Genomic DNA, 19,884 nt, shown 5'->3' with positions numbered 1-19,884 from the left:
TGCGTTTGTCCTCTAGCTTGCATCACCATGTCTCCCTGTCCTCCTGGCTGCTGCTGCCCTCGCCCAGGATTTTTAGTCCTGTGTGAGTCCCTGGGTCTCAGGTCGCTTCCTCGCTCTGTCCCACTGAGCACCTCAGCCTTGTCTGTGGCTAGAAACCAGCTTTGCAACGTGGACCACCTGCTGCGGCCCTTCTCTGGCCTGCAGGAGCTCAGCCTCAGTCATAATCTGCTGGCCCGCTTCCCTCTTGGCTTGCCTCCCAGTCTAGAGTCCCTGCTGCTGCAGGAAAACCGCATCACTTACATCACCTCAGGTGCCCTGAGGAAGCTGAGGAACCTCACTCGCCTGGATCTGGAGGACAACCGAATTCGTGCCATCCAGCCTGGGGCACTTGAGGGTCTAATCAAGTTGCAGGTCCTGACACTGAAGGGTAATCAACTGAAAAGGCTTCCTCTGAATCTCCCGTCCTCACTGACCCACTTAGACCTCTCTGCTAACTGCATCTCAACCCTGGACCTGCCCTCACTGTCCACCCTGGTTAACCTGCAGGTCCTGAAGATCAACAGCAACTGCCTGCGTTCAGTCCCAGAGAGCGCCTTCGACGGGCTGCCACATCTCCGGTCTGTGGACCTCACAAACAACCTGTGGGTGTGCGAGTGTGACATTTTGTATCTTTACCGCTGGCTGCTGAACAGTCGGTTGAAAATGGCCACAGACCTGGTGTGCTCTGAGCCAGTCCACCTTGCTCACCGTCTGCTTCTCAACCTCTCTGTCATGGCTATCTGTCCCCGTGTTCTGAAGCCAAATGAAAGGACACACCGACTGCCGGCCTCCACAGCTGAGCCTGTAGTGCCTGCCTTTAAAAGTTCGCTGGATAAGAATAATAACAACTCTGAAAGCTCATCAGATGGTTTACAGCAAATGTCAAAAGCTCAAAGCATTCACAAAAATGTTTCCAATACTCGTATAGTACTTGAGCACTACACTTTAGAGACTCTTAGCTACGAGGACTGCTTGTCCTTAAATAAGACACAAACTGTAAGTCCTTCCTACTTAACTACTTCTCTCCCTTCTGAGGAACAACGGTGCAGAGACAACATCACAGGTCGGTACCCTCAGATTAACTCAACCTCTGCTGAAGTGACTCAATCTTTGCTTTCCACAAACAGAGATGCCCCCCTACCCACTCCCAACCCACGTCCGTTTACTCAGCAGGACTCTGTGGTCATCTCTCTGCTGGCTGTCTTATGTGTATTAGTTGCATTCCTCATGTTGGCAGTGTTGCTTGTACTGAAAAAGGTACTTCGGAGCCAACAGAGAGTGGCTCCACTTGATGGAGGATCTGGTGGATGACATCAGCACACACACATACACACTGTGACTGTTTTAAATCATTTTATTCACAATGAGCATAAGACAAGGCAACAGTCTCATAAAACATTCTGTATTGTTGTTAAGCTGTTGACTGGTTTTCATACTGAATCCGCCACCAAGGACCAATGACTTTGTATTATCAAGCCAAATAAAACCTCAGTGCCAAAAATATACAAAAATAAACACACCTCAAACTTAATTCTTGATTTATGATGCATCCTCTTTATGCTGTCTAGAAAAATCACAGCAAAGACTGAATAGAGTTGAGCTCCCTTGTGCTGACACATCGATGAGGCAGCGCAACCTATGACCGAGTTGGGGGGAGGATAGTTGATATTAACATATTAATTGTTGGCTTTGACACGCTCCTCCTTCTTGTCCTGTTTTAATCTGTAGTCTGACAGTGCTGCTTTTATGGCATCTTCTGCAAGCACTGAAAGAGAAGGAGGGAGCAGGTTTTAGAGACATGATGAGCATGAATGCATTCAAGTATGTAGAAGTCTGAGATTATTTTGTCAGAGTTCAGACACTTGTAGAATAATACCACTGTGCAATGAAGCTGTTCTGGACAAAGTTTTATATCATAGCATTGAACTTACTGGAGCAATGAAGCTTGACTGGAGGAAGGCAGAGTTCTTTGGCAATATCTGTGTTCTTGATCCTCAAAGCTTCATCAACCTGCAGAGTGAAAGCAGAGTGATCAACAAACAACACCACACAGTGACCTATTACTCAACTGTTTTCTTTTTAGTTTGTTTTATACCAACTCACCGACTTCCCCTTCACCCACTCAGTTGCTAGAGAACTGGAGGCGATGGCTGATCCGCAGCCAAATGTCTTGAATTTCGCATCCACAATCTTTCCATTTTCGTCAACCTCAATCTGGAAAAAATATAGAGTCAAACAACTATTAGTGAAGTTGGAAGTTAAAAGTCAGGACAGCAGTAACTGGTCTGTTAATGATTCCCAGCTCCTGACCTACAACTTACCTGAAGTTTCATAACATCACCACAGGCAGGTGCGCCCACCAATCCAGTCCCCACATTCCTGGAGTTTTTGTCTAAGGTGCCCACATTTCTTGGGTTTTCATAGTGATCCACCACCTTCAGAAAAATAAAACACAAAAAAAGATAGTAATGCTCTGCTGTTTTGAGTCATGTGTTAAAAAAGGTAGTTACACCCACTGACAGACAGACAGATAGCTGCCAACTACACTTTATTTAAATCAAAATCTTTATTGAAACAAGTTTACAGCACCTGAACATGTGTCTGCAAACAAGAACACGCTAGATTACTCAAATTTAAAAATCCTGTAAAATGTTGTTTATGATAATCAAGTCATTCAATAGAAACTGTTCAGATTGTTTAATAAAAAAAATCATAACCACATGTAGAATGTTTTATTTCAAAGCTATAAGAATATGTTAGACCTGCAATAATAACTTTATATAAAGTTGAGGCACTATTAAAATAAATCATTTTTACACTTAAGCATGTGTCTGTGGTCAAAGCTAACAAAACACTTTGTGTGTAGCTAAATGAAACAATCAAATACATTTTGAAAATGTCTTAAAAATATATATTTTCTGTGTTTTTGGAGTGAGGAGGTAGAAATGTTAGGCTTGACAGAGAAGACTTTGAAAGAATAATGTACAAAAAATGTTGAGTTACTTAGTCTTTCTCCAACTCTTAAATTATGTCACTTAAAGGAAGACTACAGTATTTTGGTGCTGAAATACATTGGTGTGACACAGTGGACACATAAATCATACTATTTGGAAACAAAATATGTTTCTTAAATAATTTGTTTAGCACATGTCCTGTTTAGAAGGAAGCCCCTCAAAACCAAAACAGTTAGGGTAACATTTATTTAATGTAACTTCACATAAATGAGAAATGGTCACATTAGAAAACGAATGCAGTTTAAACATTAAACAGTTCAGAATGTAAGAACTGTAATGTTATTCATTGGTTTTATTTGACTTCATGCTAATAGGTACACTTGAATTAATGTCTTCAGCCACTGAAAACGACATGGACTGTTTTGTCTTTGCTATCTTTCCCTTTAAATGTTGAGCACTGAAACCTTACAGTTGTCGTGGTTATACGTGTCCACGGCTTTTTTTTCAGATATCAGAAGAAATGTACGGTCTGTCAGGGCTGTAAAGTTGGACTTCTTGCTCAAATAAATCGTGACACTTTAGTCCACTGTCGTTTTGTACGCGAGCAGAGACCAAACTAAATGTAGCCCATTACAAGAGGTACAACCATAGGGTACAACTTACATCACCGTCCTTCTCGAGTGCTAATCAAACTAATGTTACATGGTTTGGTCACAATTATTAGCAAACCATGAGGAAAACTTAAATTAATTACCTTTTCGTGATATGAACAGAGGACATTCAGCTGCGGGCCGAATAACCTTTTGCTGAATAACAACAACGAGGATTTCGATAAGGACAACATCGCCATGTTCAGCTGCTGAAACGACGCCGATGTTAGCTTCACACTGGGTACTTCCTGTTTGGGGTTAAGAGAAAAGTTAAGGGGAAAGATAAGGGAAATAATATATATTGATATGTTGCCATGGGTTCTGTTTTTCCATCACTTACACTTAGAAAATAGTGTTGTATTCTACATAGTTAGTCTGACCCGCAGTAGTAGTTACACAGTAAGTTAAGCAACCACCCCACGTGATCTCGTTATCTCTTAGTCCAGCTGCCCTGCAAAATAAACACACAGATCAACTATGACTCTGTTTAAACCACCCACTCACATCTGTCAAACCTTTATTTCGCTTGTGAAAACAGAAAAAAAGTGGGATTCCACCACTTCTTTCCCATTCCGAGCAAAAATATTTATACCTGTTAAATCTTCACCTTTATTTCTAGTCATTTTGAGGAAAGGTGCTAGAACAATCATTTTGTATAAATACGACACGAAAAAGAAAAGAGAAAAAATGAAAAGAGAAAGAGAAATTATTATGTAAAGATAGGTTATGATTGTTCTAGTCCAGATTTGACATGTTTAAGTATGGTTTTAGATCTAGACCTGAGGCCTGTACTACCACCTGAGGCCTTGTTCAATATTTAACACTCTTTCATAAGTATTTAATGATTTAATATTTAATTTAAATAACAATACTAATATTTATTTTAGCATTGCCCTTAACTACCAAACGGAGGCTAACTTCACTATGGTGACGATGAACGGAAATCAACGAGTGAGCACAGCCACTAAGAGGAAGAGCAGCTTTTGTTGACAAACAAGTGCAGAAGCTGTGTCACCGAAGAAGGCGCGCCTCCTAGCGGCCGACACAGTCCGCTGCACGTCGCTGGATCCACGGTGACTCCGCCTCGCTTGTTTTCGGTTTTGTTACCAGGCAGACAGACAGCTTTCTCCAACATGGCAGCGTCAAGCAACGCAGAGCAAACGCAGTTGCAAGATATGGAGGAGGAAGATCCCGGGATGGAGGAGAGAGAGATGGAGTCGGACGACGACGACGAGGAGGGTATGGGAGTAGAAAATTCAGACGACGAAGAAGAGGACGACTCCTCGGAAGATGAGAAGGAGAATGAAGCCGAAATACAGCGTCTGGAGGAGCAGGTAAATTAGCCGAGCAGCTAACGAGAATGAATGGGTGGTAAACAGAGTCAGTAACAAAAACTCAGCGGCGTTGACACTACGAGCTGCTCTGTCCCGAGTTTAAACAGAGACCGAACATCAGCTGCTGGTGTCCTACACAATTAAATGAGCGGTTTTGATACGACGTCATTCATATGTTAGCCATCGTGATTAGCCGTCCTGCTAACACATTGCTACACGCGCCTTTTGCTCTTCCAGTACAGCGTGACGTAACCGCTCGTAGCAGCATTAAGTGTGTATTAAGTACAAAATGTTGCACCAACTTATTTAAGGGGTCACTTTTGTAACTATGTGTGCGATAAAGCGATGGACCGATAACGTACCATCAAAATATATGAGTGAATCTGATGTAGTGATACGTCGTAGTTCTCCCTCCAGACTGTACACCACAGCTCCCACTACCTCCCACTCCCACTAAAATGACTGATGCTGTCCATACTATGTTAATCCCAGGAACATTACACACACACACACACACACACACACACACACACACACACACACACACATATAATCCCAGGAACTTCTGCATATTGCACATTTATTTACACAGAGTATTTTATTTTATGTATTTGATCACTTTTACCCTTGAAGGAGATCAGTAAAGATACATCTTTTCCTATGGTATTTTACCAACACTCAAGTTGCTAGTTTTTTTATTTGCACACAAAGTTAAAACTAGTACTGTGTAATGCAAAGTTATACATTTTATGAAAGTGTCTGTTTCATTGTTTTAGGGAGGCATTGATTTAACTGCATGGTCATTTTGGTGGCTGTAGTTAATGATGCAGTTCAACTGTTTGACATAAGTCTAAGAGATCTGATACTATTTGGTCCGTCCTCCTCACTGGTATCAGTGTTGTGGGTAAAATATTACAAACACCCTCAGCCTCTAAATAAATGAAGTGGGATCAAATTCTGTTTAAATCCATTTCAACTGAACATTATAACCATAAAGGTTGGGTTTGTTGCGTGGCTGTTGTATTAGACTGCTTTCCGTAAGTGTTAGCTGAGTAGATCAAATGATCTAGCAACTGAGTGTTGACAGCTGTACATACAGTATTGGACCATTTAGGTTGTGTTTGTGTAAGTTGTCAAATAAGCTGGATTGATAATGTCATGATTTAAGTTGCATGAGATAACATTTTCTTTGGTAGCAAAATTGAATCACTGCTGAATGAATACTGAAGAACAATTAGTTAATTATAATATACAATATTTAAATTATGTTTTTAATCTCTTCATCTTTTTGTGATTTCAGCTGTCGATCAATGCTTTTGACTACAACTGCCACGTGGATCTCATCAAGCTATTAAAGCAGGAGGGAGAGCTTATCCGTCTGCGAAAAGCAAGGCAGAAGATGAGCGAACTTTTCCCACTCACTGAAGGTTTGTGTATTTCTAAAGTGGTTTGGGGGTCAGAGGATTCAGTTTTACAGCAGCCCTATGTTATTTGTGCAACTGAAACCACATTTTGTTTAATCCTGCAGAGATTTGGTTAGATTGGCTCAAGGATGAGATTCGCCTGACTGAGGAGGAGCCAAACCGAGAGAAAGTCTATGAACTTTTTGAGAGAGCTATAAAAGATTACATCTGTGAGTGCATCACATTAGTTACTGCCTTTTAATATGACATGCAGCTATTACACAATTTTAACTTTTAATTCCTTGTTTTTTACACCCAGGCCCAGATATCTGGCTTGAATATGCACAGTATTCAATTGGTGGCATGGGCTCACCAGGTGGGATAGAAAAAGTGAGGTCTATCTTTGAGAGAGCCTTAACAGCTGTGGGCCTCCACATGACCAAGGGTAACACGGTGTGGGAGGCATACAGAGAGTTTGAGAACGCCATTCTATCCACAGTACAGGTTTGTGTTTCCCTCACTAGTCATTGTCAGCTGTCAGACATTCACACTTCAGTGACAAAAATATGCTATTGAAAAACTGATTGTGAAATTAAGACACAGTTTCAGTAAATAGGAATTAGTCAGTTGTTAGATTGAAATGAATCTAGTGTTGTTATTAAACATTTTATAGTTTACCACAGCCCGCAGGCAATATAAGTTTCTGTCATGTAAATGTTATATCAAAGCTTGTGTCTGAAATAAAATCCACTCACTTAAATCAGAACAAAAAACACACTTTCATATGCTGAATTTGTATTGAAATCCTTTGATGCTCAAATAAACAGGCATTTGCTGTATTTTGACGTTCATTTTATCTTCTCTCTCAGCCTCCTCCTGGCAGGATTCCCAGCCATGAGGAGCAGGAGCTGCTGAACACTCAGCTTGAGCGCATCCATACACTGTTTCGCCGCCAGCTGGCCATCCCCTTAATGGGTAAGGAGGCTGCCTCTGCTGTCCAGACGGCATTGAAGGCCATATGTCATAGTGCACCTGGAAAATTGTGAATGACCTCATTTAACAAGATAATGCTGCCTTGTCTAATAAGTTGAGTACGGCACAGTTGTGAGGGAGTTTTTTAAATGCTTTACAGATTTAGAGAGATAAAACTCCAGGTCGCATTGCACTGATCAAGCTTTCAGTTTGTAGCAGGGGTGGATGAGAGAGAGCCAGATGGTCTGTTATTGTGTCTTTTTTTTCTTGCATAGCTGAACGAACACCAGGAGCATTTCTGTAATGTTTATAACCCTGTCTTATCTGAACTTTTTATTTGTTGAATTGTTCCCCAAAGAATAGACAGAGGAAAGGTAGCATACTTAAAAACATTCACAAATTTAAACATTCCTGCAACACAGTCACCTGACTTAAAATGCACACTTCCTAATGTTATTCTTTTACGTTCTGTAAGTATGAGCAGTTTGCATCTTTATCGATAGTGTTATAAAAAAGGAAAAGAGCCTTTTTAGTTTTGAGAAATTGAACGCTGTTTCTTTTTTAGACATGGAGGCCACCTACGCAGAGTATGAAGAGTGGTCTGACCAAGGGGTGGCAGAAACAGTCGTACATCAGTACAAAAAGGCTTTGCAGCAGATGGAGAAGTGCAAGGCTTTAGAGGAGCCATTGGTAACTGACTTCTGTTGATAATTCTCACTTCAAACGTATCTATTACATATCACTTTGAATGTTGTTTACAACGCACATGATATTTATACTGTTGTCCTTTTGCAGCTGGCTGCAGAGCCTCCTAAGCTGACGGAGTATCAGACCTACATCGACTTTGAACTGAAGGAGGGTGACCCACCCCGAATCCAGATAACCTTCGAACGAGCTCTGGCCGAGAACTGCCTGGTACCAGACATGTGGGCAAAATACAACACATATCTCGTGAGTATTGAGCTTGGTGGAGTCTTTTATTGGCTCCCACTTTTTTCATGTCATTTTAACCCAGCTTTACTGCTCTAAAACTAGATAATAAATAGATTCATCAAGATGACAATAATTACTATCCTGTACAAGTAAAATAATTCCAGTAAAATTCTATCTAATCTTTACTGTATTGGAATTTGTTGTTGTCTGTTATCTCTGGACTCTACAGGACCGTCAGCTGAAAATCAAAGACCTGGTTCTTTCCACTCATGAACGTGCCGTCAGAAACTGCCCCTGGACCATGGGTTTGTGGAAGAGCTACCTGCTGGCTCTGGAGAGGCACGGGGCTGATCATCAAACTGTCTCAGGTAAGCAGTTTGATCAGTTAAAATGTTGGAGTGCCATATCTTAAATGTATTGGTGAAAATATCCCAGACAATATTTTGTATATTGCATCTTGCTTGGTATTATCATTTAGTCGCTTTGTCTTCCTCACAGATGTTTTTGAAAAGGCACTGAATGCAGGTTTCATTCAAGCGACAGATTATGTGGAAATTTGGCAGGCATACCTCGACTACCTGAGGAGACGTGTGGATTTCAGCAAAGGTGAGAGCTGTTCTGTGCCTGAAGACAGAATTGATCTTTGTGTTTGGAAATTCACTGGATTTACACATTTTACTCTTGCTGATGTCATTCTCAATTTTTCAGAGTCCAGTAAAGAGTTAGAGGAGTTACGAGGATCCTTCACTCGATCTCTGGACTACATGAAACAAGATGTTGAAGAAAGTAGGTGGATCCTCCTCTGAGTTACTTTTGTGTTGGTTTTCTTGTTGTTGTTGTTGTTTTTCAGTTTTACTCATTGTGTTGTGCTTCTGCAGGATTTGGTGAAAGTGGAGATCCTTCCTGTGTCATAATGCAGATCTGGGCAAAGATAGAGGTAAGCGTTGTTACTATGACGACCATTTTCAAGAGTTTGACTTCTGCCGTGAATCATGTTTAACTCTGTGTTTAAATCTGTTTCTAGTTTCTTAATTTTAGAAATTTTACTTTGTGTTTTTTTAAGAGATAGAGCAAAAATTCATGGTTGTGTAACAACTGACCTGAATATGGAGTCCCATGACAAAGACAATGCGCTCGTAAATATAAAAGCTTGAAGGACCGGTGAGTAGGATTTAGTGGCATCTACGGACCTACAAAACTTGGAAGGCCCTCTCTAGAGTCAGTGTTTGGTTTGTCTGTTCTGGGCTACTGTATGAACATGATGGGCTCTGTTGAAGAGGACCTGCTCCCTTTGTTAATATAAAAGGCTCATTCTAAAGTAATAAATACATAATGATTGTTTTCAGTGATTATAAACTAATTAAAACATACTTGTATTATATTCCATTTCTGAATAGTGTGTTTCACTAGATGCCACTAAATTCCACACACTGCACCTTTAAGTATGTACAGCTGCCCTATTTCTTGTTATATTTCCAAATGACTTTGGAGCATAATGAGATTACCATTGAGATGCATGTTAAAGGACTAAAGGTCCACTTTCTAAACAAAAGCAGCATAACTGTGACCATTTCACTTTTATTAATAATTATGATAATTAGGAACAAAAACATTTTCCCATATGTTATACTTTATTTTATTTATTTCGGACACATCTGCAGTTCCTTATCAATAATTATTAATAATAAACATCTTATCATTTTTTTCCTTTTCTTTTTTTCTACGGACCAGGCCCTCCACTGCAAGAACATGCAAAAAGCCAGAGAACTGTGGGACATCATCATGACAAAAGGGAACGCCAAATACGCCAACATGTGGTTGGAGTACTATAACCTTGAAAGGTTTGTTAGTGCTTATCTTGATGTAAGAAAAAAATTTAAATTGAAATGCTAATGTGTTTGTTAGCTATAACTTATGTGTTTTGCCTGTATTTATTAATTTTTTCCTCATCCTCAGATCTTATGGAGATGCTATCCACTGTCGCAAAGCTCTTCACAGAGCAGTCCAGTGCACCTCAGACTACCCAGAGCACGTGTGTGAAGTCCTGCTCACCTTTGAGAGAGTGGAAGGTAAGTCTCCACATAAAGTAAACTTGAACAAAACAATCGCTGAGATTTTCATGAATTACAGTTTTTCTGTCCATTCTGTGTCCTCACCTACAGGTTCTTTAGAGGACTGGGATGTGGCAGTGCAAAAGACAGAGACCCGGCTGAACAGGGTTAATGAGCAACGGGCAAAGGTAGGAGCACATATCAGCTTTGTACTGGGAAGGTGTATCATTTAGCTGCTGGTGGCTCATATAACCAGCTTCTGCCCATCTGTTAGGTGGCTGAGAAAGAAGCCAACCTGGCTCGCCAAGACGTGGACAGAGCTGAGCAACGGCGAAAGGCCAAGGCAGAAAAGAAGGGTCAGAAAAAGGGTCAGAAGGACTTTCGACCCAGGGAGAAGAGGAAAGCAGAGCAGGATGATTATCACAATGAATGGAATGAAGACTCCCGTATGTAAAATACTTCATTTGAAGGATGTAACTATTTAGTTTTGAGAAAAACATAAATGTCATAAAATCAATAATGCATTTCTTAATCTCTTTCTCTCTCTGTGACAGAACAAGCCCCCAAAAGGCACAGAGGAAACAAGGACCAAACCGGAGAAGAGTATATGGAGACAGAGACAGGAGTGTCTGGGAGGAATGCTCCCCCCGGCTATAAGCCTACTCCACCTAGCGTTAAAAAAGCCCAGGAGGCTGCCGCCCAGAAGCAACACGACGACAAGCCTGAGCTTCGAAACGATAACAGCAGTGTGTTCATCAGCAATCTGGCATACACACTGGAGGAGCCCGAGGAAAAACTCAGGACGCTGTTTGAGCCCTGTGGCCCCATTAATCAGATTCGGCCCATCTTCAGCAACAAAGGGGGCTTCAAAGGCTACTGCTACGTACAGTTTGAAGCCCCGGTGTCAGTCCCTGAAGCCCTGAAGCTGGATAGACGAGAGGTCGAGGGCAGGCCCATGTTTGTGTCACCATGTGTAGACAAAAACAAAAACCCTGACTTTAAGGTAATATGGACACCAATAGTAGTAGCAAAAAAAGTTTTTTTTTATTTTAACGTGCAATACCAGTGACCACTTCACATGTGTCCTATAGGTGTTCAAATACAACACATCTATTGAGAAACAGAAAATCTTTATCTCTGGGCTGCCATTCTCCTGCACTAAGGAACAACTGGAGGAAATAAGCAAAAAGTATGGCACCGTTGTAGATGTTCGTCTGGTCACGTATCGCTCAGGAAAACCCAAGGTGAGACTCTAGGTGTCCTATAGTGTCCAGATGTTAAGCTAAAAATAGTCATCTTAAATTATGCTAACGATCACCACAAAGTCTGGGTCCAGGATCTGTTAATGATGTATTAACCCTCTTTTGCTTTGCGGGCTCTGCAGGGTCTGGCATATGTTGAGTTTGCAGATGAAACTCAGGCTTCTCAGGCAGTACTGAAAATGGATGGTATGGAGATAGAGACCAACAAAATCTCTGTTGCTATAAGTAACCCTCCTCGCAGGAACATGATGGATAAACCTGGTTCCAGCAGACCCACGACAGACCTGATGCCTCGACAGGTCTATGGCTCGTAAGTTTGTGCCGTAGTATCATGCCAGCTGAAAAGTTGTCTCACCCAAGGGAAATAAAAGAATAAAATTTTGTTTTTTTTGTTGTTGTTTTTTCCCCAGGAGGGGTAGAGGACGCACCCAACTCTCGTTACTCCCTCGTTCCCTGCATCGACAAAGTGCACCTATAAGCAAAGTGGAGAACGGAAATGCAGCAACAGCAGCGAACACAGCCGGAGAAGCAAAGCCTTTGTCAAATTCAGACTTTGCCAGGATGATTCTCAATAAGTGAAAGGATGAGCGAGAGGATCACGATCGCCCTCACACTGAAAGCCATCTTGTGTCCTTACCAATTAGTGTTGGTGATTTTTCTGTACTCGGTTACCGGACTTCCCTTTAATCTCAGTCTTGTTCTCATCATCCGTTTTGCGAGATTGCCTTAATCACCGAGCTCCTGCCCTCCGTCACAAAACCTTTTTCAACCAACATCACAGTGACTTTTGACCGGTGTGAAAGATAGTTTTTGTTGTTGCTGCTGCTGCTGGGTGGTTTTGAAGGTGGCTGGCAGGCTATTTTATAAAAAGTGTATAATATTTGTGTGTAAATATATTGTATCTAAATTGTTGGCCTCACGTTGCAAAGTGTCTTCTTTTGTGGTTAAATGTGAAGGGATGTGACAGAAGCTTATGGGAGAGTATTTTTTTAAATATTCAAAACAGCCAAACTTGAGTGTGTTTAAGAAGGTATATGCAAACACTTGACAGCTCAGATGTGGTGTAATATAGTTGGTGTGTGTATGTGTGCGTGTGTGTGTGTACATAAATTGGATGTGCTACAGTGATAAAAAAAAGACATTCTTCAAATGTTTTAGGAAACATTTTTGGATTTTTGTTGTGCAACTTATCTTTACCTCTGAGGACTAAACTAACTATGACTCTATACAGCAATGTATTTTGGTTTTTACACAACACCATCTCTGAGTTAACATTAGCTGTTAACAGTGTTAGGATTCTATGGAGTACCTCCAGTGCGTCAAGCAAGATAATATTAGTTGTAAAATCTTGTCTGTAGGGAAGTTATCACTTTGCTCTGTATAACAACTGCCCTATGTGTTAATGCTTGATGTGGAGTTTAAAGATTATTTACAGAGGTTCTCTAAGTAAACTGTCATGATTTATGTTACTTATCACTTGTAATGGTAAAGCGATGGTTCGGCGTAATTTTGACCTAGCATCATATGCACCATTACGTCTATCTAAACACCCCCTCAGCCCTTTTTTAAAATTTGGTTGCAAATTGGTGGAATTACATGGCATCCTGATATACAGCGAACCGGCGACGAAATCTCACACGTGAAGATTTTATTGCGAGTACATTCCAAACAAATCAAATTATTGAGGGGCTAGCTAGCTTGCTAACAGGAAGCAGCCTGTACATTTCAACTAATAAGAAGTGTTTAGGGGCGGGACACGGACGCAAAATTTCATCCAGATAGAGACAGAGCGAGCAATTTTTTGAGGGGTGGGTGTCATCGCTAGACGGGGCAGGAAAGGCTGATTGAAAACTCATGCTTTTTAATCACTTTTTCTGACTCATGTCGCTGTATGTCAGGATGCAGTGTTAGAGCCATCAGCCGAATTACTTAGTACAGGTGCTAATGGAACCAAAAGTGTATCTGGTAAATGACCCCACTAATAATGCCTGGATTGTTATCAAATTTCTACAGTAGTACAAATAAGATCTTTACTCATAAATACATGCATTGGAAAGTTTGTAAGTACACCAGGAGTTTATTAAAATAAACTCTTACTTGATGGCTTTTACTCTGCTGCTACTGCTAAAGCTGTAAACATCGTCAAAATCTCGCGCGATCACTGAAATACTGTGTGGTCGTGTGAGATCCCGCACAGAGCCAATTTGCAACCAAATTTTAAAAAAGGGCTGAGGTGGTGTTTAGATAGACATAATAGTGCATATGACGCAAGGTCACAATTACACCAAACCATCGCTTTAATGTAACCTTTCAATGTAGGGGACTAACATCCATCAAATCACTACATTATTTTAAATCTCATTCTGTTTCATTTGGTGGGAACAGAGAAAGAGATTCAGACCATATTCCCTTCACACTAAGAACGCACAGATCTTATTGGCTGCCTTGGTGGCTGGACATCTGCTTTTGTCTGTTCTTTAATTTGATTTACATAAAGTGATTCAAGTAGTTTGACTTCACATGAAAACGTGCTCAACACTCCTTAAGATAGTTTAAAGCTAAATGATTTAACTTTTGACTACAAGTGTTAAATTTATAAAAAGTGGTGTAACAGTAATACAAATAGTGACTCTGTAATGTCAGTTACACCACAGCATCTACCTGAAGTTGGCTAACATTAGCCACCACACTGGTCAGACGAGCAGCAGCAAAACTATTGAGTGTACTAAATTGTACAAAGGTTCATTTTTATTTCTCATGAATTCATCTTCTTGTTTATAAGAAAACAGGTTTTTTTTCTTCTTTCAAAAACTTACATAGTCTCACTTTAAGGTGTCAATAAGAGATGCTTGAGCTCAGACACTCAATGAAATAGAAAACACACTGAAAATGAATCCTTAACTCCTTTACAAACTGACACCCAAGTAGTTTTATAAATGTGCTTTTCTTCATGCGTGTTCAGTAGAGAGAGGGTTGATCTCACCCTCTGAATTAACTTCAGTCATTAGGCGGACCAGTTAGCTGACATATCCCACGTATTCTGGGGAATTAGGCTATTTCTATCATGTACATGTATTTTCGTTCTGCAGCTCCTTCACTACAAGAGAGAATCTATGCAGTGTTTCCATCTTGTTATGTGGGGTGTTGATTAGATTTAGTACAGCAGTTCACACTTCACCACATAGCTCACTTGTATAGTCTGGATAAGTTTGTGTACATAGTGTTCAGTGTTAAAAGGTCACCATAGTTTGTAACAAATGTATACGTTTTCAAAACAGATGGAATACAAGCTATATGTATTACTCTCACCACAGTGGCCTAATCTAAAAAAAAAAATAATCTAAATATGTTGGTCTCTAAAAGTCACCTCCTGTTTCATGTGAAATACTCCGATGTGCTGTGTTTTTCTTTTGTTCCATTTATGCAGTCAGTGTGTTCAGTTTGGTAGAGAGGTGAATAGTAAATGTCTGTTTTGTTTTGTTGTTGAATTACAATATTTAAGTTTCCTTATCCAGCCTTTCATACTTTGTGTTTTGGAGTACTGTTAAAAAAAAAGTCATGCCATGTTCTTATTTTCCTGGTCTAAAACTTGTTTTAATAAATTCATATAAATGAACTTTGATCCCACTATGACTCTGACAGCTTTCATTTTTCCAGACAAGTTTATGACTTCAAGACACACTGAAAGTTAATAGAACACTTTTATTTTAAAATAAAATAAATAATCAAATACATGAAAGTGCTTTACAGTGTTATGAAACGTCTTCTTTATCCCAAAGTTCAACTGAAAGCCCGCACTACCCACCCCTGTACACAATGTCATGAGTGGAATCACTGAAGAATTTAAGTCAAACATGATAGGAAAGTTTCACATCACCAATAGTCAAAACTTCAGATTTGATTCGGATGCAATTAGAATATGGTTGAATACTGAAAGTGGGAAACTGGTTTCATGTTCTATGATAGCAAATCCAAGTCCAGCAAAACCAGATTTCTATTAAAGAGGATTTAGCAGGTAGGAGGCGGAAAGTGTTCCTGCAGCAGGAGTTGAGAGTAAGGCTGAGTAACAAGGCAATTCAACTAAAGTAGGGTTGCCATTAAAGAGTCTTTAACATTTGTGAAAAACTTGCTCCCTCGTGCTTCCTTTTTCCACTCCATCTCCAGTTCAGTTGTGGACTGGGATGGTCTGTTTGCAGTTAGGACAGGCCTCATCGTGTCCGGCTCCCGGCAGCCCCACAGCGTGCTCTGTTGTAGAAATCAACAAAGTGTCCAAAGTCATCTCTGTACATTTGGCTATAAAGCGGATGAAAGGACGTACATCTCCCTCATTGGCTGTGTCCAGAGCTGCGTAGTATTCAGCCCTTTGTTCTTTCCGAATAGTGATGGGCGGGTATCGCGCCTGCATGAGCACAAGGTTCATTAGCAGGCGTGATGTGCGTCCGTTGCCGTCTACAAACGGGTGCACATACACCAGTTTGTAGTGGCCGAGAGCTGCGTACTCCACAGGGTGCAGCTGTAGTGCCTCCTCAGAATTGAGCCACTGAATCAGCTCCTCCATGTGTCGCTGCAGGTCCCGAGGGTGGGGCGGGATGTGGTGGCCCACAAACACCTGACTAGTGCGCAGCCTCCCTCCCTCCACAGGGTCTACGTAGCCGAGGACTCGCCGGTGAATCTCCAGGATGTCACTGACAGTCATGGCTCCTGTTCTGGACAACAGTGTGGTGTTGATGTATTTCATTGCTGCATCCACACCGATGGCCTCGTTCTGCTCTTGCAGGCTCTTCCCGGGCACTGCGTATCGTGTCTCGATGATATGGCGGATCTCAGATAGAGTGAGCGTGCTACCTTCAATGGCAACCGTGTGGTAAATATGGTGGTAGTAGGTTTCCTCCATCACTCGTCGGAGAGCAGAGTTGCCTTTAGGAATGGACATAAGCCTGCGCACTTTACTGTCAATGATGCCAAAATGACGCTGGTCAATCTCCTCCACCAGCGGGAGAGTTCGGTCTCGGCTGACGAGAGCCCTCTCATTGCATGGGGAGATGGTCAAGGCTTTGGTGTAGAGGTGGTCTGCCTGGACGACATCTTTCTCCTCCTCCAAAATAGTCCCCAGCTCTGTCAGGGCATCCACAAAATCTGGATTCATACTGAGTGCGTGCGCCAGCAGCTTGTGGGCCTTCTCCCTCTTCCCCACCTTCTTCATCTCCAGAGCCTGCTGCAGCGCTGCTTTAGCCTCCAGCTTCATCTCTGCAATCAGAACACAAGACAGCGTCAACTCCAATACTGATGAAATGGAACTGGATTTGGCTGATAATGACTCTAAATGTAACAATTTCCTGTAGACCTTATACCAGTGAGGATATATATGATATTTTGAAAACTCAGTTCTAGATAATATTAAGACAAACTAGAATAGTCATTTTCAAGTACTTCAGAAAATATTCCGAAAAACTAATATGTCCCAATAAACAGCGAAAATGATAGATTATAAATTATATTAGAGTTGCAATTACTGAATAATCTCTTGATTGTGATTATGATTAATCAATTGATTGTTTGGATTATAATGGTACATGTTCCATCAATTTGCAAGAGTCCAAAACCAACAGAAAGGCATAAAACCTTCATATTAAGAAGCGAGTCATTTCTGCACTAAATGATACATATAGTATACACACAGTACAGCAAACTTCCCTGCCACAGTCCTGACAGCAAGGATATAACAAAAGGCAAATGATGTGAAAATGTGAATTGGTTTGCTGCAGTCTTCAGTAAGAGGCTTTTGTTTTGTTCAAAATCTGAAGTACAATACAGAGCTGTGGTTGTTGATATAAGATGATAATCTCCTTTTGTTATCTAGTCGTTCTGCTTCCCCACTGTAAACAAACAACAAACATTTGATTTGTGTTGCAGCTGCAGTAACAAAAAAAAAAAAAAAAACAAGACAAGAAAAACACTTTATTCAAGTCTCAAGCAGTATTATCAAGTGCTTCTTATTTATGCTGAGCTGAGCGCCTGCGTCATATGGACTGTAACATATGGTACTGAATTAAACTGGTTTATGTTTACTGAGTCAGTTTTGCTTGTTTGTACCTTTGCTCGGCTTAGACCTCTGAGGCAGCAGATCGAGAGCAGTGAAGGGGACAGTGAGGCTGGTTGACTGCACCGTTGGAGGTTGAGGGGGGCTTCCCCACAGCTGGCAGCGGAGCTGGGCGATGCCCTTCAAGGTGGCACAGCACTGGTCCTCCACCCCGACCAGAGGCATCAGGAGGACCACCAGGGACCCGAGGAGGACACACAGCACTGGGCCCCATCCTCCCAGGACCCTGCCGCTGGTGTATCGCCACACCGTCACAGCAGCCATTATGATGCAGGGTTAAATGCTCCATCCTCTGGGAACGCGGCACCCCATCTATTTCCACCCCAGCTAGGAGAGCCCAGGGTCGGCTGACAGGAGAGAAAATACCGCAGACATGACCGCTGTTACTAACTAACCACTCAGCGCTCAGTTATAACTTCTTCCGCTTGTATGTTAGCTAGCTAACGCCGAGTTAACTCCGCTCTGTGACGGACTTATTTTACAGCTGCTCCGACACTAAACAACCAGTAAACTAAAGATTAGTCAGCGGCTGATTTGTTACCGGATAAATACACATCATCCACTTCCTCGGTCTGGACTTCTGAACATGCTACAATCTCATTGGTCAGAATCATATTGAAGAACGGCGTTGATTGGCTGAAACACAGCAATACAACGGATGGTTCGTAATGGTCTGTGATTGGATGAGACCATAGACTGTGGATGAGACACGTGCTGTTCGTAATACACCATACATAATATGAATATAATACATATAATAACATGTAAATTATTGTCTGAACCAAAAAAGGAAAAAAAGGCATAACCTGGTAGCAGATGTCTTCACGCTCTCTGTGATTAAGACAACTTTCAACAGTATTTGGAGATGTCGTTTGCAACTGAGAGTAGGTAAGAGATGGCAGTAGCTAGATTAGTGTATAAACTAGGGCTGCACGATATGGACAAGTTATTGTATCTTGTTGACAATGGAGCCAAATATCTCGATATTGATACGATATACAATATGACTATGATTTCACACTTATTTAAAATTTAAAGTGTAGCAACAGAGAAAATTAAGCATTCTTAAACAAAACAGCATAATAATACCACACTCATTTTGCACTCATCATATAGTTAAGGTATAACACTCGGGGACATGTACATTTTAAAGTGCAGATGCATCGTTCTGGTGCACTCTGAGAGCAAAGTTTAGCTGGAGATGAGTTGTTCTTAATTATCATGGTTTGCTCTCTGGGAACAACTGTCAGGTCATAAAAAGAAATCAATGAAATAATAATAATAATAATAGTAATAGTAATCACTACTACTACTACTACTACTAATAATAATATTAATAATACAATAAAATAACAACAACAATCTGTGAGGCTCATGATCAATAAGTTTATAATGTCAGAAAGATCTTAAATAAAGCTTCATGCAATTGAATTGTTTTGCCTGATATGTTTTGAAGTAAGTGTAATTGCTGGCTGGATTATTTTTGTTGACATTTTTTCCTTCCTGTCCACAAAGTGTTACACTTGCTAGTTAACTACTCAGACAACTATGCATCATGTGAAATCACCACTCAGATAGAGGATGGAGGAGTTTAATTCACAGAACGGGACATCCTCACTCACTTCAGCCTTACTTTGAGGAGAGACAACAGTTACTCACCAGACACATCATCAAACATGACTGTCAAACATGTCAAATAAGTAACTGTTTTAAAAGGAAAACTCCTGATAACTGCTACTCCAGTACTGATTATGGATCTGCAGCTGAATGTGACTGATTAAAATATGTTTATTACTCACACCACAGAATTGAATTGAGGAAGAAATCAACTATAAATGTATTAAAAACAATCATAAAGCCTAATTATAGAGCTTAGGTACAGTATAAGTGACATCCTCTCCAGACTCAGGATGATATTATGAGAGTAATAATACCAACAACAGGACTGTAGCTGAATACTTTTCCTGAATGAACTAAGATTCACTTGGAACAGAAAAGACGAAAAGAAGCAGTGGAGTGTGACAGCAGGAAGAGAATGAAGAGAGGAGAGAAAGGAACTAACTTAGCTTCATCTTGTTCACCTACTAGTGAGGGATAACAAGTGTGTAATGGTCTTAGAAAGCAAAGACATCATGTGTAGAGAAAAATGGGAATAGGTCAAAACAGATGAGGTCTAAATCAAAGCA

General features: G+C 40.9%; 4 protein-coding genes across 5 annotated transcripts; 2 read left to right on the top strand and 2 right to left on the bottom strand.

Moving 5' to 3' along the window:
• LOC128364930 (leucine-rich repeat transmembrane protein FLRT3) lies at nucleotides 1–1,350 on the top strand. Its single transcript, XM_053325547.1, has one exon. The coding sequence runs from the start codon at nucleotides 28–30 to the stop codon at nucleotides 1,348–1,350; it is 1,323 nt and encodes a 440-aa protein (XP_053181522.1). The 5' UTR covers nucleotides 1–27.
• Nucleotides 1,351–1,375: 25 nt separating this feature from the next.
• Nucleotides 1,376–4,089, bottom strand: iscu (iron-sulfur cluster assembly enzyme). The gene is made up of 6 exons (XM_053325041.1): nucleotides 3,984–4,089; nucleotides 3,748–3,891; nucleotides 2,361–2,474; nucleotides 2,143–2,253; nucleotides 1,971–2,049; nucleotides 1,376–1,804 (listed from the first exon to the last, which is right to left on the bottom strand). Exons 2-6 carry the CDS (start codon nucleotides 3,841–3,843, stop codon nucleotides 1,716–1,718), a joined length of 489 nt encoding a protein of 162 aa, XP_053181016.1. The 5' UTR covers nucleotides 3,844–3,891; nucleotides 3,984–4,089; the 3' UTR covers nucleotides 1,376–1,715.
• A 687-nt stretch (nucleotides 4,090–4,776) lies between these two features.
• Nucleotides 4,777–12,623, top strand: sart3 (spliceosome associated factor 3, U4/U6 recycling protein). Of its 2 annotated transcripts, none has more exons than XM_053325633.1 (19): nucleotides 4,777–4,977; nucleotides 6,278–6,404; nucleotides 6,506–6,610; nucleotides 6,700–6,884; nucleotides 7,250–7,355; nucleotides 7,918–8,042; nucleotides 8,148–8,303; nucleotides 8,515–8,653; nucleotides 8,784–8,891; nucleotides 8,994–9,071; nucleotides 9,164–9,222; nucleotides 10,017–10,126; nucleotides 10,242–10,354; nucleotides 10,448–10,524; nucleotides 10,611–10,782; nucleotides 10,897–11,339; nucleotides 11,428–11,580; nucleotides 11,721–11,908; nucleotides 12,009–12,623. In XM_053325633.1, the coding sequence occupies exons 1-19, from the start codon at nucleotides 4,777–4,779 to the stop codon at nucleotides 12,175–12,177; spliced, it is 2,814 nt and encodes a 937-aa protein (XP_053181608.1). In that variant the 3' UTR covers nucleotides 12,178–12,623. The 2 variants fall into 2 exon arrangements, with proteins under 2 accessions (XP_053181608.1, XP_053181607.1); XM_053325632.1 differs by having other exon boundaries at nucleotides 10,891–11,339.
• Nucleotides 12,624–15,286: 2,663 nt separating this feature from the next.
• On the bottom strand, nucleotides 15,287–18,258 carry ficd (FIC domain protein adenylyltransferase). The gene is made up of 2 exons (XM_053325634.1): nucleotides 17,692–18,258; nucleotides 15,287–16,845 (listed from the first exon to the last, which is right to left on the bottom strand). The coding sequence occupies exons 1-2, from the start codon at nucleotides 17,960–17,962 to the stop codon at nucleotides 15,764–15,766; spliced, it is 1,353 nt and encodes a 450-aa protein (XP_053181609.1). The 5' UTR covers nucleotides 17,963–18,258; the 3' UTR covers nucleotides 15,287–15,763.
• Between the last annotated feature and the right edge of the window lie 1,626 nt (nucleotides 18,259–19,884).

The sequence above is a fragment of the Scomber japonicus genome, chromosome 9, assembly GCF_027409825.1.
Source record: "Scomber japonicus isolate fScoJap1 chromosome 9, fScoJap1.pri, whole genome shotgun sequence".
Taxonomy (NCBI): domain Eukaryota; kingdom Metazoa; phylum Chordata; class Actinopteri; order Scombriformes; family Scombridae; genus Scomber; species Scomber japonicus.
The sequence above is the reverse complement of the archived record's forward strand: the minus strand, read 5'-3'. Positions and strand labels throughout refer to the sequence as shown.